This window comes from Electrona antarctica (assembly GCF_951216825.1).
Source record: "Electrona antarctica genome assembly, chromosome: 5".
Lineage (NCBI taxonomy): Eukaryota > Metazoa > Chordata > Actinopteri > Myctophiformes > Myctophidae > Electrona > Electrona antarctica.
The window spans coordinates 27,624,271-27,642,694 of NC_136810.1; the positions used below are offsets into that span (position 1 = coordinate 27,624,271).

General features: G+C 43.0%; 1 protein-coding gene across 1 annotated transcript; it reads right to left on the reverse strand.

The window, feature by feature from the left end:
- Positions 1-6,858: 6,858 nt before the first annotated feature.
- LOC306923272 (carbohydrate sulfotransferase 1) lies at positions 6,859-17,703 on the reverse strand. Its single transcript, XM_079501304.1, has 3 exons — positions 17,628-17,703; positions 12,836-13,016; positions 6,859-8,243 (listed from the first exon to the last, which is right to left on the reverse strand). Exons 2-3 carry the CDS (start codon positions 12,972-12,974, stop codon positions 7,117-7,119), a joined length of 1,266 nt encoding a protein of 421 aa, XP_079357430.1. The 5' UTR covers positions 12,975-13,016; positions 17,628-17,703; the 3' UTR covers positions 6,859-7,116.
- Positions 17,704-18,424: the final 721 nt, after the last annotated feature.

The following is an 18,424-nucleotide window of genomic DNA, read 5'->3' on the forward strand; positions in this document are numbered from 1 at the left end:
AGATACAAGTTACTACAATACATGGTTGATGCAAACGTATATTACTCCTTCTCTACTTAATCATTTTGATGATATACTGTACCAGACCAATGTGTAAAGTGCAACGTGGAGAAGGGTACATTATTTCACTGTTTATGGCAATGCCCAGAGATCATGAAGTTTTGGAAAGAAGTAGGCCTACTTGGTATATTATCCCAGATAATCTCAGAGGATATTCCTATTTGTCCACAACTGTGTATCTTTAATTAATAAAGATACACAGATACAAAGTTAAAAGTAAAAAGAAGAGTATGATTACTTACTCTCTTCTACAGGCTAAACATACTATTGCACTCTTTTGGAAAACCCCAGACATCAAGCAAAGAACTGTCAAATTGTCTTGCACTAGAGAAATTGACTTTAGCCATTAAGGGAAATCTGATGACTTTCAAGAAATATGGGGACAGTTCATGCGTTTTATGAAAAGCAATCCATTAGGACCTGTATTAGATAATCCACATGTGGGGAGGAAAATGGGGACCATATCTGTTTTATTTGTTTTTGTTTTTGATTGTTGAGTTGTGTTTGTTATGATTGTATTTTTATTCATTTATTTTTTGTTATTGTATTTGTATTGTATTTGTGTATCTGTTATGTGGAGGCCCGGGGCGGAGATCTCCGTCAAGTTCAAGGTCATGGTCAAGTGCCCAAGGTGGAGATTGATAAATAGGACGGAGATTAATGATATAAAAACCGATCGCTTCGCTCCACAGCCTAGGAGTGCTTGTAGCCCAATCCGATGACGTGTCAAACAGTGACACGTCATCGAAAATGTTCCCTGCCTGTTTAGCTGACGAAAACAAAAATCTTAAAACGTTCATAACTCCCGATCTAAATCATCCCGTCTAATTCTGAAAAAAGATCCTGTGTTAGACGGCGCTCCGCGGTCCAGTTGCTAGTCGCGATAGATTTATTCTTACCTCCCGTTGTTGTCGATCGACTCTAGAGTGGTGTGGCTATTGTTAGCTGCTACACAGACATGCACACCAACTTCTGGTGCGCCGGTAAAAGTGGTCCGGGCGCTATAAATGATGGGCACATGGATTAAATTGATTAAATAGGTCCGGGCAAGCAAGGTGTTAATGATTTTTTTCAGACCTCCAGTTCTAGGAAACACAGAATGGGGGGACTTTTTATTATTTCCACACAACAACTCTAAGGTATATTAATGACATAGTGAAATGTTGGTTCCAAATGACGCTGGGCGATAAGAATGTTAATGTTGCGTTCACACGGGCAAATGTAAGAGATGCGGTCTATCATTTATTGTCAATGGAAGCCAGCGACATGACGTTGCAAAGACGTCATGCATGTAGCTGCTCCAAATCAACTCACAACGAGTCTTTGCATCGTTTCATCTGGCCGTCTGAACGCACCATAAAGCAAGCATAAAGTATAAAGTCCATAGAATGGGGGGGTGGGGGGGGGGGGGGGTCATGCCTAAGACAAACCAAGACAGTTGAGCATATCTACAAGGCTAAGCTCACTCACATTATAAGATTGAGATTTCAATTTGTATTTTGTTGACACATTTTTTACCTTTTTTTTTGTATAGAGCTGGTTAAAGCACATGTCATGTCTACTTCTTTATCTTCCAGATAAATGAATGGTTACACAAACAATACACAGGCTAGCAGATATAGTTTCTCAGTTTGAGACCTAATAGCAGCATTGCAAATGTCACTGGTAAAACAAATGTCTACTCTACATGCTTCCATTCCATCCTCCCGGTGGTGCACCCCTTTGGGCTTTCCAGTGTTGTGCCTGGATCAGAGGCTGGGGGACTCTGGGACTATTTACGTGTCTGGCCGCAGTCTCTTCTCTCCTGAGCTCTCAGTAGAAATGCTGCTCTTGTTCAATCATGCATCCTTCCTTTCCTTACATCCCTCTCACTTACCAGAGCCAGACTGCCAGAGTGCATTTGACTGACTAAACACAGGTCTTTTAGAGTGAACAACACAGGCCTGTGCTGTGTGCATTTTATTTTGATGATTTATTTTGTTATTATTTACTATAGTCCTACTAGACCCCAGGCCACAAACGATCACAGGATCTACTGAATGTGAAGGGGGGTACTAAAGGGGGATGCCATACTGTGTTGTATGGCTCAACATGTCAGTTTTCCAGAACGGCCTGTTATAGCGCCACCAGGAAGCCGGCTTTTGAGAAACACATTTTTTTATATTACTCCTCCAAATTATGTCCAGAAATCCCACAAATCGTTACACACTATCTCTATAGTCATGTGTTCAAGATGGATCTGTCCGATATTTCATATTCCATCCTAATTGCCTAACATTGGCTTTAAAAGTTTGCAGGATTGGCCCTTTGGAAACAAAAAGCCTCAAATCATGAACGCAGCGTGCAATTTACGTGAAATCTTTCACAGATTCTCCTACTAGGCTGAGGAATGTATCCCACCCTTTTCACATTGGCCTGTTATAGCACCACCAACAGGTGGATTTTTGCTAAATACATTTGGGAACAAAATGCCTCAAATAATCCAATCCAAATCAATGGCCTAAGAACAAAATATAGCACCCTTTTCACATTGGCCTATTATACAGTAGGACCAGTAGGCTACGGTGCAGACTCTTGTCTACCCAGACACCAGTAGTAGGAAAAAATACTAAAAGACTTAAAAGTTGGACATACAATGCATAACTAACTATAAAAAGTGCTCCTCAGACCACAGGGCATTGTGGGCCTGCAATGTTCGGAATTCAGTCATTATAGAAATAAGTGGAATCTGTAGAAATAAATGTTGACAACTTTACATGCCAATCTTAGCCAATCAGGATGGAATATGAACAATTGGGCGAATGTTACGTGGATTACAGATGTACACACACACACACACACACACACACACACACAACACACACACACACACACACACACACACACACACACACACACACACACACACACACACACACACACACACACACACACACACAGAGAGACTTGGTGAATTTATAGTTAGATATAGAAATAGGATATACACTTAGAAAGCTTGTACATTTTAGCCCTTTGCAATAAAGTGTAGTGAGAAATTATTAGTGAAATTAGTTGTAGGTACACATCGCTCTAAACACGATCTGATGCTATAGCATTGCTTTAAGGATTGACACAAAATTGGAATACCCATTTCCTAGCTCCATTTCACCAGTCATTTTAACTGTACTGTCAATGTGGGTTCAGCATTTACAAGGCTCTGACCTTTCATTAATCAATGCTTTCCCAGAAAGGGGTAATTTGTGGTTTTCACAGTTCTTGTGAAGAGGGAATTGTTCTTTCCCTCTTGAAGTCTGTGTGCCACCTTTCACAAACCTTTAACCATGCAAACTAAAATGTTTGTGTTGTAGTTTTGACTGTTTGGGCCACTGTAGCGACGCAGGCCTCTCAAGGCCACGAACAACACGTAGATGGATGCCAGGAGACACTGCAACGTAAATGCAATGGAGCTATATGAGCACCAACATGCTAGGGAGGGAGTGGAGTTTTCATTGATTTGAAACATAATTTGTAATGTCCAAAGAGGCAAAACATCACAAAAGTCCTACCAGGGTATCCGGAATGCTCGCCTTAAAATTTAGACCTGGTGTAACCTATTTGTTGTTTTACCTATCATGCCGGATGCGACCTCTGTGTCTCGTATAGCAACATCCTTTATTTAAAAAAACTTTTTAGAATCGTCCTTGTAAACATTTCTAAACATTCAGGTCTTTAATATATATTTCTTCTTCTGGGATACATCACTGAGAATACGTACCAGGTGCATCCAAGTGATGCAATTTCGTTCTGAGGTATTCTATTTATAGTGACTCATAGGAATAGACTATGTGACAACCAGGTATAGTCTGGTGACCACCTGGTGAGAGCAGGAGTTGACCTGGTGAGACGTAGGAGGGGCCCAGACAGGAGTCAACCCACAGAGCCTAGTCCCTCCAATTGTGCCTCCCAGTCCCGGCAGAGTAATTTCTGAGTGGTTCCAACGGATTGTGTGGCCCTGGTCATTCCCTAGTGGGTCTGATCGAGGGTAGCTACTGGGACGAAAGTTGGGACTTGATCACCCCGGCTGGGTCACCCGAGTGAGGGGTATGATGTTCCATGCTGTTACAGTATATAGCCCTTTGATGTCCAGAATGTGCTTCATGAAAAGATAGCTGGTAGCTGTTTGTAATCTAATGAGGCTCTCACCTTTCACTAGATTTTCAATAGAGGGTATGCCGTATGCGCATGCATAAAGTGAGTGGCAAATCGAGTGGCAAAGTGAGTGGCAAAGTGAGTTTAACATCGTTTAATGCAACTCAGGCATGAGGATGTCACGCATACCCTCTATAGTTATGAGCCACGAAGCTGTGATAGACTACATACTGTATGAAGTACCTCCGGTGTAATTCTGGGCTGGCATATTGTACAGAAATGTTTAATAAAATGCACTGTCCCAGTGTCCCTGAGAAATAAACTGAGAAATATTTAATGTCATTATTTAATTACTAATCAAGTGGAGTAAATGGAAATTGCACTCTCTGGGAAGCAAATTATAATCTTTTTTTAATTCCTAAAAGCATTATGTTTTGCATTATGTAGCTGCAATAAGTGACGTCACCCAACAATTACACAATATTCTATACTGTAGTATTTGTGAAAACGTTACTGTATGTTCGGTCTCTCTCTTTCTTGATATTTCTCTATCTCTCTCTCTCTCTCTCCCTACTCTTTCTACTTCTCCTCCCCCCACCCACCCCCCCTCTCTCTCTCTCTCTCTACCCCTTTCTTGGGATATGGGGAACATTGCCAAAACAAGTGTGAAATTAAACAATCAAAACTAAGAAACTAAGAATCTAGACGTACAATAGAATGGCTGAACTGAGCTATCACATTGCAAGTTTGCGATCAAATATGTCGATAAAACAAAAATGCTTTGAGGAAGTACAAAAGCAAAGAATTGAGCTGTTAAAATACTTGAAAACTATGTAGAATATGTAAAAGATATTGGCAGCAAATGTATTTAAAGGTATCTGCTCGGTCTGTATGTACACTCAATACTCTCGTTCTAGGTAGCCTACATAATATACTGACATCGGCAAGGTGCAGGAATACACATATGATTAGTAGTATTTAAGGTGGTTGTTGTATTCCATTGGACCTCTCTCTCTCCCCTCTCTCTATCTCTCTCTCCCCTTCTCTCTCTGTCTTCCTCTTCCAATCTCCCATACACCCACGGACACATATAAATCCATCACCGCTGATCCACCCCCACATACATCCTAGATTTCCACTTCCCACTGTCAGCATTGCATCTGATAGCAACATTCGTCGCCAGCGTCGATAAGGCCCAAATTTGTCAGTAGGGTTAAGGAGACAGAAAGTGGTTGCCGGCATCGAGTGAGAAGAGATGGGTGATTAGCTGACGGCTGACTCAGGCTACTTGCAGCTTTGTGTGTCAGGGCGGGGGAATGGAAAAGCCAATGAAGCACATCTCCCTGGGTGTCATAAACCCTTGCTTTATGGCCCGTTTGTGTATCCTTGCAGATTAAGTTCAAAGAAAGACGGCCCTTCTTTCCTCCACGCATCTTAAATCCTGTTTCTATTCAGCTGGATCTGTAGATCTATTCTGTGGGCAGCGGAGAGATATCCCTGTTGTCAGCAGCTATAGATGAAGGGTGGGGGGGGGGCAGTCCCCTCAGTGAATCATGACCGCTCCATTCAGACTGCACACTCTTCCCATCTTGGTCTGCTTTTCTTTGGCTTTAGGCAATGGTGCTCACAGCTCTTGGGAGGATGAGAGGATACAAAGCTCACATTTTGAAAGGGTTTAGAATCAGTCAATCAATGGCTCTGCAATGATTCATGCAATGATTTCCTTCTACAAAAAAACACTTCCACCATTTATCTCAAGAGAGCAGCTCTACTCTGTAATAAATGGAGTGGTGACTGGCGATGGCACGCTTCCTTTCTGTTTAGACATAAAGGCCAATTACAAATGGGGCGACTGGCAGAGTACCCACAGCTGTCTAATCTCTGGGCCTGAGGTATATTCTGCTAAAGAAGTGCCATAAAGTAGCAGTTGACGCCACTGCATACTAGTCTAAACTAAAGTCTAAACAATCATGTAAGCAATATATTTGTTCAGCTTGAGATGCCTGAGACTCGTTTAGCTTGAGATGCCTGCCGCATTTGTAGCAGGTGTTATCTGGAGTCAATATTGTGTTGAGTGTATTCCCCACATCAATGAGAATCACATTTGCCTTTAAGACAATCCAAATTCATTAGAGAGACACTTAGCAAAAAAGTATGATTATTTCTAAATAATCAACTTCTCATCTCATCTCATCTCATTTGTACAACTTCACTTTGCAAATGCACCTGCACCTGCAGTGTTCCTACACTGTAGAACAATTGAAAGCATACAGTAACAATAGCAAACGTAGTCAGAGGAAATCGATCTGAGCATTGTTCAGGATTCATAGTTTTGTTGAACAAGCCAAGAATACAGAATGATTTCTGAGCAGATTTCACACAAACTGCAACATACTTTATTTTTAATCAATACAGAACTGTTTTAAAACTGCATGGTTGCGTGCTCTAACAACTCACATCCTTGTAAGGTGCACTCTTAATGTCCAGAACAAACCCACACTGTCCAGAACAAACCCACACAAACCCACACAAAGTCTGCAATATTCAAAAATTAATTATAAATAAATTAAATCCCATTCATACGGCAGTATGAAAAGCACAACACTGAAATGAAACAATGCCACGACGGGTTGACCCTTTTTCCGGCGCTGGCCAGACAGCCATACATAGGTATTCATGGCAAATTCAGGACAAATGTCGCACGTACAGGACAATACATCCATGGATGTACGCCACATGTGCGGGACGGAACTTCCATGGTCGGACAGAGAATGCACGCAATAGAACGTCCATGGACAAACTCTGCATGCGCAGGATGAAATGTCCATGGACGAACGGTGCACAGAACAATCTGGAAAGGCGCATGAACGAACAGCTGCACCGTGAGCTTCAAGTTATTGGTGCTTGTTTTGAGAAAATAAATTACACTCATAACACGGGTTGAAATGTCCAGGGCTCAACTAAACTATGGGACATATCTCTGAGCTCAGCTGCAGACTGAACCTGCTTGTAGCCAAGGAGGACCAGTGTGTCATTACACAGATTCTGCAAAGTCCTCACTATGTCAAAGCCCAGGCGAAGCCTCCAGCTCTCTGCTGTCGCTCTAGAGTCTCTGCTGGTGGAGTATCTGTAGTTCCATTCTGATGGAGAGGACACACTGCTGTTGGTGTTCTGTGCGATCCAGGAGCGCACCCTGTCCTCCATCTCCAACCCCACAAACCTGTAGATCTCCGTGGCCTTGTCCTCAGGGTTGAAGGCCAGGTCCTCGTAGCGCACGAGCAGGTAGCGGCCTCGTAGCCACATGGGCTTTCTAAGTCCTGTTGCCGCCGAGGCTGCCATGTCTTTGCAGGTACTGGTGATCTGGGACAGGTCCACGTACCGGGGCTGGCGTCCTGTGGCGTTCCAGATCTTCCAGGCACGGAACTGATCTGAGAACGCCACCATCCGCGAGGCGAGGATGGCCCTTGGATCCCGCACCAGGTGTATGATCCTGAGGTCCAGGCGAGGGTCCTCGGTGAGGGTGCGCAGGTCCGCCACCTCGGGGACTCGCACCGTCTTTATAGCCATGTGTCCCCTGGAAAGACACGACATAGAGGCGAGGGTGAGGTTCAGTGCCCCACACTTCTTAGGACACCAGATTTCATCTGGTTGCCCACTGGACGACTCCTCTTCACCTCCCAGACACACGGGAGCGGAGCAGAGGGCGTGACTGGAGCTGCGGCGGAAGAAGGCACCCGTGACGTGGTCCTGAGGCTCGGGGCGAATGTAATTCTCCATGAAGCTGAGGTCGCACGTGTAAAGGTTAAGAAGCAGGTCCCTGTAGGCACCCAGCAGGGCTCGGCGGTCCATTGCGTGACGCAGTCTGCTGCTGGAGTTAGTGAAGGCTTGCTGCACGTGGTAGAGGGGCTCAAACACATAGAAGACCCCCGAGTGCTGGTTCAGGAGCTGGCCTGTGAAGGAGGAACCGCTGCGTGTGGTGGCGAACAGCAGAATGTGTGTCCTTGATGACTTGATGGGCAACCAACCGTCATCACAGGGGCTTCTCCACCTGGAGTCTGAAAGGCAGAGAGGAAAGAAGGGAGGCCCTATGTTTGTGTTGGTTTTTTAAATATTATTTTATGGCATTTTGATGTTTTTTTTAGACAGGACAGTGAGTGGGTGGAGAAGTCTCCCAAACTTGTGGCACAAGGGCAGCCCCAAAAGCCCTTTTATGCCCTTTTTAGGCTTCAAATCACGCGTCAAATTGTGACAAGTTTGTGAGCAAGTATTTATGGATTAAGTGTTAAAAGACCAATACATAATTTGTGCTGGTGATTGAATCTTGGTAGAACATTGTCCATGAGAAGTAAAAGTCATTCATCTTTATGTTAGCCATTTAATTTCCCCAAATTCTAGCATCAAGCAATCTAGAATGTTTAAATTGTATGAATGTATTATTGATTTTATTTTTCTGTATGTCTCTGCTACCACACATCCTCCAAAAAACAACACACACGCACGCACGCACACACGCACGCACACACACACACACACACACACACACACACACACACACACACACACACACACACACACACACACACACACACACACACACACACACACACACACACACACACACACACACACAATTTGCACTCAAAGGACCACAATGGAAATAAGTTCTCAAGCTTTATTGTGTTATCCTTTTGACAGATATTTACATGTTCAAGTAATACTATGCATTTCTGTCAAAACAAACTAAAAAATATAATAAAAATCAATCAATCAATCAATCAATCAATATACAACCAAAGGATATATCAGAGCTCACCATAGCTAACATTTTGCAGGGAACTTCCCAACGCTCTATGTGAGTATACCTCCTTGTCCGTCTTAATCCTCAATTATCTTCCCCTGCAACGCCCACAAACTAAGAAACGTCTTTTGTCTGTTGATAAACGATTGCCACACGCTGGAAGCCACCACAGTCACTTTCATGTAGACAATGGGGTTTGTTATATTTTTATGCTGTTTATGTGGAACTCCATGGTATTGCTGAGGACGCTAATGTTAGCTACCCTATAGATTTGAAACCGGGGGCCCTGCGCAAGTGATGACATTCTCACCACTGAGCTAATAAAGCAAACCTATTTACTCAGGGGAGAAATTGAATGTTCAGCTTCAGGCTAATGCCGACCAATAGTCATACCCTACCACATGAATCTAAATGTCTCAATAGTCATACCCTACCACATGGATCTAAATGTCTCAATAGTCATACCCTACCACATGGATCTAAATGTCTCAATAGTCATACCCTACCACATGGATCTAAATGTCTCAATAGTCATACCCTACCACATGGATCTAAATGTCTCAATAGTCATACCCTAGCACAGGATCTTTATGTCTCAATAGAAGAGCAGGGAGACCAAATACTACTATTGCAGTTATTGCATTGCATATTTTAGACCGCTGTAAAATAATTACTTGCGCAAGCAGAGCGCGCAAGTAATCGTTTTCGTTTTCGTATGTCGCCGTTTGATGTGTATGCGCCGTGCCAGCGTATGACGTAATGACTACTTGTGCTTGATATGGCAGTGGTGTCAGATTACATACATGTATACATAAGGGCATTACCTTGAATCCTCCCGGCACTAAAACATATCGTCATTACGTCACCATCGAAAACCAATTACACCCTGGCATTGGGTCCTTTAATCCACATCTTTATTACGTCATCATTGAGAGCTAGTTGTACCAGTTATACCCTGACGTCATATGCTGCTACGATACATACGCATCAAACGGGGCATATGCAAAGTAACCACAGTATACCGCTAATCAACTTACAAATTACATATAAATATACATAGAGGCATTTCCTTTAATCCACCTGACACTGATCGACATATACGTCACCATCGAAAGCCGTCACTCATCCGTATTAATTACAACATTACGTAATTGATTGTTGTTAATTACGTAACGAAAGAATGAATTTGAAATGCTTAAATAGAATTACCTTCATGTTCCTTTATGTTCTTCAACAGTTCTTCAACAGAAGAACATGAAGGTAATTCATGTTTTTCTTTCACAGAGAAGCTGAGATTTGACAGTTTGTAGCGGTCGACAGAGTGCAGTTCTAGTTAACTACTGTGATGAAATTGACAGATTTGATTGATTGATTGATTGATTGATTAATTGATTGATTGATTGATTGATTGATTGATTGATTTATTGATTGACAATAGTTTATTGAAAAAATATTTAAGTACAGCAGTACATCAAGTTAAAAATGCCAACTGGATGCGACAAAAAAGCCAAAGGCTTGTTTCCATTGTGGGTAAACATTAAACAAAATGTAAGTGGCATGTCGTCCTCGGCCTTGTGGGAATGTGCCTGTATAATTTCACAGAAATCGCACGCTGTGTTCATGATTTGTGGCATTTTGTTTGAAACAGACCAATCCTACAAGCTTTGGAAGGCAATATTAGCCAATCGGGATGGAATATTGGAAATGGGACAGATCCGTGTTGATCACATGACTATAGAGATAGTGTATACCTACTGTATTTGTGTGATCTATGGATAAAATTTGTACGAGTAATGTAGCAAAACTCAGCCTCATAGTGGCGCTATGATATGATATGATATGATATGAACTTTATTTGTATAGCGCTTTTTAAAACATAGTTCCAAAGTGCTGCACAGAGCAAGATTAAAACAGCAAGAAACACACAATAACAAAATGATAATGGCACACAAAACAAGGATGTATGTACAATTGGCTATTAAATAGTTAAAAAACACTCAGTATAAAGGTGGGTTTTCAGGCGTGACTTAAATAACGGGACGGATGGTGCTACCCTAATGTGCACTGGCAGTGTGTTCCACAGTCTGGGTGCCCGAGCGGCAAAAGCCCGGTCACCCCGGGTAACTAGATTAGTGCGAGGGATAGCCAGAAGGGCCTTATCCGAGGATCTGAGGGTGCGCCCGGATTCAGGGAGGGATAGCATATCACGGATGTAAATAGGGGCTAGCCCATTTAGGGCTTTGAACGTGATTAGTAGGATCTTGAAGTCACATCTAGCGCTCACCGGCAGCCAGTGCAGATCTGCTAGTATTGGTGTTATATGGTCCCGTTTCTTTGTATTTGTCAGTAGTCGAGCAGCAGAGTTTTGTATTAATTGTAAACGGGATGTGATTTTCTTCGGAAGGCCAGAGTAGATGGAATTGCAATAGTCAAGACGAGATGATATGAGAGCGTGAATAACAGTTTCGAGATCCGGGGCTGAGAGGAATGGCTTGATTTTGGATATGTTCCTTAACTGGAAGTAACAGGATTGGACGACTGTTGTAACCTGTTTTTTGAACGAGAGGTCTGAGTCAAAAATCACCCCCAGGTTACGGGCTGCAGGAGTGATATTGGTGGAGAGGGAACCAAGTTGTGCGTGTAGTGGAAGCGTTAAACTAGGGGGGCCGAATAATATAATCTCTGTTTTTGACTGATTTAGTTGGAGAAAGTTCTGTGTCATCCAGTCTTTGATGTCTGATAGGCAGGCCAGTATGCGTGACATATTTCCTGGACCTGGTTTTAATGGCATATAGAGCTGGGTGTCGTCCGCGTAGCAGTGGAAATGAATATCATGGGTGCGAATGACAGGCCGTTCTCAAGAAGTTGGGGCAGAGGTTAGTAGTTGGCATCCAGCGAGTGTGTGTGCAGAGTTTGGCATCTGCCGGGCCAACGGTGCCGGAGATTAGTACACGGACGGATGGAGGGAAGGAGACATGGAGTGCAAAACATACTCTCTACCCATGCCTTCGGCCTGGTGGAGACAATTATGTTCATGTTTCCTTTCCTTGCAGAACATGAGCAAAATTTTGCTTAATATAGCCTTTTTATTTTTCTTATTTTTGGCAGGGCACATTAAGGCACAGATAAACGGCGATTAAAGGATCTTCGTTTTGATCACCTTCACACTGCGGGAGAGTCAAATACAGCATCTGCCAGATAACACCTAAATAATGTAGAAGGTAAACAGGCATGATTAAGATGCTTATCTGCTGCTGCTTGCTTGGAGTTAAGAAATGGTGGATCTCTAAATATAGCACAGACAGCCAACATGTTTTAATTACTGCTGATGATGGGTTGATTGCAAGGGAATGTGTTACTCTTGCACACAAACCAGATGAGAGGATTAATGGAGATAAATTGGAGGGTAATTGTCAAATGAATCACAGATATTACATAGCTCTATCCTACCCTCTTCATCGTGTAATGGGAATTCCCTTGCTTAATGATTTATCATTTTGATCTTCTTATCTTTCTTATGTTCTTTGCTTCGGGCTCAATAGGGTGGCACGGTGCCATCCTCTTCCTGAGAACCCACTGCCCACAGCTACTGAAATATTACTACTCACTCGTTGTTATGCTGAAATCCTATGGTGCAGATAATGTTTATGTATGCCCTCTGCTGGTGATTTGCTTTGTGAGTGTGCTGCCATAATGCAATCGATTTTGCATGATGTATGAATGTACAGCAATAGATGCCTGAATATAATATTATGCTGCGCTTTGAATGCTGTGAGAGTTCAAGCCCCTTGCAGTGTGGTCTGAGCCGGGCGACATGCGTGGCTGGCTGATAATGTAGTCGAGTCCCACCTCTGTGCTGTCTGGCCTGGCAGTGGAAGGCTCCCTGGCAGGGGCCCGACAGCGAGTCCTTCAGGGTACGGATGGCCGTGTACTGGACCCCCAGAGACGCACAAACCAGCAGCAGTACAGCCTTCCAGGAGCACTCCATCTTGCACCCCCTTCCTCTGGCCCTACATCTTCCACTCGGACACTGCCAAAGACAGAAACACATTGACTTTGACATTAATGAACCTTCCTCACAAGAACAGAAGCTTCAGTGTGGGTTGACATTACAGAGAAGCACAGTGCTTAAAGCATACAATATAGCCTACAGCATTTCATTAAATAAATAAATCAAAGAAGGATGATAGAAGGGTGAGGACTGGAGAATGGATATTCATTGATTCAGCTCATACAGCGGGGTGGTGAGCAACCAGCAGTATATCGTTTAGTGATTTAAAACCATTAGAATTTGTTGAAACAACAGTTGAAAGAAGAGGGGTTTGGGTTTGCATAGGGACCACTCATCATGTGATGTCATGAAAATCTCTGTTCAAGCAGCAAATATATTACATTTGATATGACGCTAATGAGGCTGACATTAGCTATAGACTATAGATAAAAAACTGAAGAGTGAATCAATCAGTCTAATTTCAGAATTGACTGATTATTGATCTCCTGATAATGTGTGTAGAAGCATTACGTGTGGTGTGTAAAGGCCTTGAGAGTGGCTACTGATTTAGAAGGCATTTGTAGAATCAGCCTCAGGGCTTAAGGAAATATTATCCTAAATGTTAAATGGACTGCATTTATATAGCACAGTTTCTAGCCTTACCAATCATTCAAATACTGTATGCTTTACAATGTACTTTCCATTTGTACACACCGCAACAGTGGAACACCATTTCACATTACGCGTTTACAGTATGCGGTACACATTGTAGAATAGTCTAGTTTGAGTGTCAAGGAAGGTGCTATAGGTAGGCAGACTCAGCAGACAACTTGATTTTGCAGAGATGAATATTTATTCACATTGCTCTCCAATTCTGTACCTGGAAAAAAGTATATAGCCTATATATCTCATACTACACATACTGCATACATCTACACCCTGACATCCAAACTCATATCTGTCTCTCTGACATGAGACTGACATGCAATTTCAAGGAAATGCTCTGCTTAGGTTCCATCTTCTGTCATGAGTGATGTTCAGTAAGTTGTTTTTACACACCTTGAGTAATTGCCCTGTTATTTGGTCAAGTTCTCCTGAGAAACATCTAACTTGAAATTGCACAGAATAGTCTGTCTGTCTGTCTGTCTGTCTGCCTGCCTGCCTGCCTGCCTGCCTGCCTGCCTGCCTGCCTGCCTGCCTGCCTGTCTCTCTGTCTGTTGCCCAAAATAGGGACACCAGGGTTAATGTAGTTAACATACACTTTTAATAACATTGTTAAAATGTGATGATGTTATCAAACATAAATATGAAAAATATCAAACAGTCTACATTTTCCAAAAGGAACTGTGTATTTAATTCAGTCTGACCAGCCCACCGGTGAGAAAAATGAATGACCAGTGGGGGGTGATATCAAAAGCAGAGGCAAATTGAACCCTGAAAATAGCTGTCCTCGTCTAGATGAGTAAAGAGGTTCTGCTGTGGACTGCTGACATCTTTGCCTCTGGGCTACAAGAGATGTGATTTTCCAAATGGATTTAGAAAAAGGTGACTGCATCCATTAGACCATCTGTACCAGACTGATGATGGCACGTAAACACACTACTGCGCTGCCATCACTCTGAGTGGCCCGATCCACCATCAAGTCATAGGTAAATATACAAATATGAATAATTAAGCTAAATATTGACTTCCCCTGTTGCCTCGCTACCATGTTTTTGTCATTCTCTCCTGGTTTGGCTCTTGTTCATTAATGATGTTTATGTTTTCCTGGCAGAGTTCTATCCTCAGGAATATATCACGCTGAGCAGAGATATGCCTTTGATCTTCCATTAATCACAAGCAGTGAAAAACAAACGAAAGATATTTACTCTGTGGGAGAAAGGAGTGAGGTACTGACATCACAAACCATGCAGAAATAACATGGTGAAAAGAAGCAGCTTGGATGCATAGAAGGAGGCATGAGGTCAGTCCGCTGCCCCCCCAGGTTGGCAGAGGAAGTGTTGCACCCAGGATTACATTAGATAATTGGGACTGGGTGAAAAAACTGGGTTGCAAAATCGTGGGATAAAAATGTAATAATACAAAATAAAATGTAAATATGGGTGGATGTGTGCTCTCATTTACTTATCAGTGATGATTGAACCTGAAAAAGTCGTGATGATAGAGATATGTTGCTTATTTTAGCACATCTATTTCTCACATTTGTGTGTTTTTATGTGTTTATATTGGGAAATAATTAGATGCATACACTGTATGGCTACTTGTAAAATAAAAAACCCTGGCTGTCGTAGTTGTGCTGCAACTTAGACTGTCACAATGCAAAACTTATACAGAGAGAAACTTTGACCAAACTTCTTGCCGTTGTCTTGCAGTAGCCCACCAACAATCCATACATTTGAGTCTTCCCATGTACTGTGGTCTACAGCTAGCTGACTACTAAAATGGTGGATCAGTATGGGTCAATTTTAATACATTTGTACACTCTCTTGTGTGTATGAGACACCCCAGTGACAGGTTTTATTTTGCTTTCCAGTCATCTGAGACCATTTATTTCAGTCGCTGGCCCTCTGGAGACCAAGTCTCTTCTGAGTCTCTACGGATGAATGCAAATAGATGTCCAAGTGCCCCTTTCTCTTTCCACAATCCTTCATATTCTGTCAACTGCCGCGAGTGGACTTGTGACTTTGTATACACTACTGTAGCTAGCCTCACGTCTCCAATGGTACTTACAAAGGGATACAATAAAATAGAAATCCTCAGGGAATCGAATCAGCAACATTACAATACACATTGCACGTGCATCTGGCAGGTCTGAAGAGCCGTGAATCCAAAGCGCAAGTGCATTCGTTACCAGGACAAAACAGCTCGGTTGCAAACGTGTTGGCGATAATGACATTTGTGCACGGTGCTGGAAAAGGAATTGCTTCTGTGGCAAATGAAAACCAACAAAGGGGTTTAGGAAGCAAGTGATGAGGGTGGGACTGGGGGATTTAGGATTCAGGTGATTGGGATGTGACAGTATGAAAGATTTTTCTATTAAACCACGTGGCTTTTGTTTCAATGCCCCCGAGCCCAGCTCGATGCTCACCGCCAACAGAGGAAGACACATCGTTGGGGCAATATAATACCCATAAGGCTTCACACATTGTGGAGTTAGATTTTCCAGTCACATCCACAACATATGTATTCTCTTTCTGAGCACCTGCCCCCCTACCCCCCACACAATCTCTCTCTGTTGTGTGTGTGTGTGTGTGTGTGTGTGTGTGTGTGTGTGTGTGTGTGTGTGTGTGTGTGTGTGTGTGTGTGTGTGTGTGTGTGTGTGTGTGTGTGTGTCCTGTCAGTTGTAGTGCACACACACGTAAGTACGCATGCACATCACATGCATGCGGCCATGCACACACACACATGCACGCGTGCACGCACACACACACACACACACACACACACACACACACACGCGCACACACAGCTGAGAGAGCAGAGCAAGAGCACAGCGCTCAGAATCAGATGGAGCTCAGATGACCCCGGGCAACAGACGGACTCCTGTGATATGAGAGAAGATAAATCTTGTCCTACATGCCTCCTCGAGCACACAGAGCGAAGAGTGGGCACTCTTAACGCACGGAAAGGTCAACGCCTGTTCCAGTCCTGTTCATGTTGCATAATCTCAAGCGTATATCAGAGTGCTTCTGTTATATGTGCGTGAGACACTGGACCTGTTACTCATTGATACTGATACAACAACCTATATTATAGGTTGTTGTCTATGCTTCCTTGGGAAAAGATAGTATATAGCCTACTGTAGGCAGCGGCTGATAACATCATTGGAAGTAATAATGCTTTGTGCATATCATAAGGCAGTGAAAATAGTGTCTCTACAAAGCTAAGATGATGAGGATTCAAACTCATAAATGTGAGCTTGCTTACAGTATGGGCTATTTTCAGCCAAGAGGTTTGGTGTAGAAGGAAAGGGGAGGGGTCAAAGTAAACCGCTGGGTGACCACAATCATCAGAATACAATTATCAAATAAATAAAGTGAGAAATATACTGGAATTTATATTAAGACAGGCTCTGCGATAAGCCAAATAGTGAAGGGAATAAAATGGAGTGGACAGTGGACACTGATAGAAGAAGCTGCAACTTTTGCACCCTCCGGCCACCCCCAATCACCTGTCCAGGATGAATTAACCCCGAGTAGCCTGGGACCGAGGCTACCCCGAGTTGACTTAGTAAACCTGATTCATTTTACACTCCGTAGTACGACGGTGTCGTCTGCTGAACCCACTCAATTAACACAGATAGTAAGCACGTGCGCACAAGACGAATTTGAAAGTATAGGCAACTAATTGCAGCGTTCAAAGGGAATTATTTGTGAGTGTTCATCTCGCGTACGTTTGTTTTAAATAGTCTATGGGTTTACCGTACTTCACCCGAGATACTCAGCTGATGGCGTTTAAATAATGTACCGCGTTCCGTCCATTTGATCAGAATTGATTCTCGCTCAACTGCTTCAGAATCGGTAGTCCGTTTTGTTTCACTCCCGGTGAAACAAACCAACCGGTGCGCGAACACTGTTGCGGCTTGCTTTTTCGGCGCGCGTAAAAAGGCAAAGAAGAAATCGAAAGAAACCCAGGGTACCTTAACCTTACCTTCACCAGTGGAACCAATCTTTCCCGGCGGTTCGAGTGATTTCCATTGCGTTCTTCTAACAAGGACCTTGCAGAGGCAGAGAGGAGCATGTGTGTGTCAGTCGTGTCCAGAGTCCAGTATAGGTGGGATGAGGATGAGCGGATCAGACCTGACGGCACAGCGCGCAGCGCGGCTCTGTTCTGGAGATGCGTGGATGCGAGGAGGATGGAGAGCATCACTGCAGCTACAGTATGAGATGCTGACAGTCAGATTCATTGTATGAAACATCATAGTTCTCAAACGTTTTCATGTCAAGGACCCCCAAATATTTTGTGCCAGAGATTTGAGTTGTTAACATCTTTCAAACACTACCCCCCCCCCCCCCCCCCCCCCCCCCAATATCTGATCTATACTCATATCTTGCACTGTGAGTTTACAGACAAGCTATTTTCAAATAGCCGATAGGGTTAAAGTAGCCTAGTTATCCTAAATAGATTTAGATGCTATTCACTAATTTTGCATGGGACCCCCTCACTCCCAAAGGACCCCTTGGGGGTCCCCAGGCCCCATGACTTTGAGGAGATCCACCGATATAAAGCGTATACATTTATGGTTATGTTATGTTATTATGATGTTTATTTTATTTGACATAGCCATCACAATCATATTGGATGAACCAGATGCATTGTTTAAAGTAAACTATAAAGTGTTATAGTGCTAATTTTCAACTCCATGTGCAGGAGGCTTTTCTATGAATGGAAACACTAATCTAAGACCCAATTCATATAAGCCATCTCATATTATAATGAATAGAGGG

Coding starts and splice junctions, on each gene's coding strand:
- LOC306923272 (XM_079501304.1), bottom strand. CDS start 12,974: ATGGAGTGCTCCTGGAAGGCTGTACTGCTGCTGGTTTGTGCGTCTCTG. Junction 8,244..12,835: donor CCAGGCCAGACAGCACAGAG/GTGGGACTCGAC, acceptor TCTGCCTTTCAG/ACTCCAGGTGGAGAAGCCCC.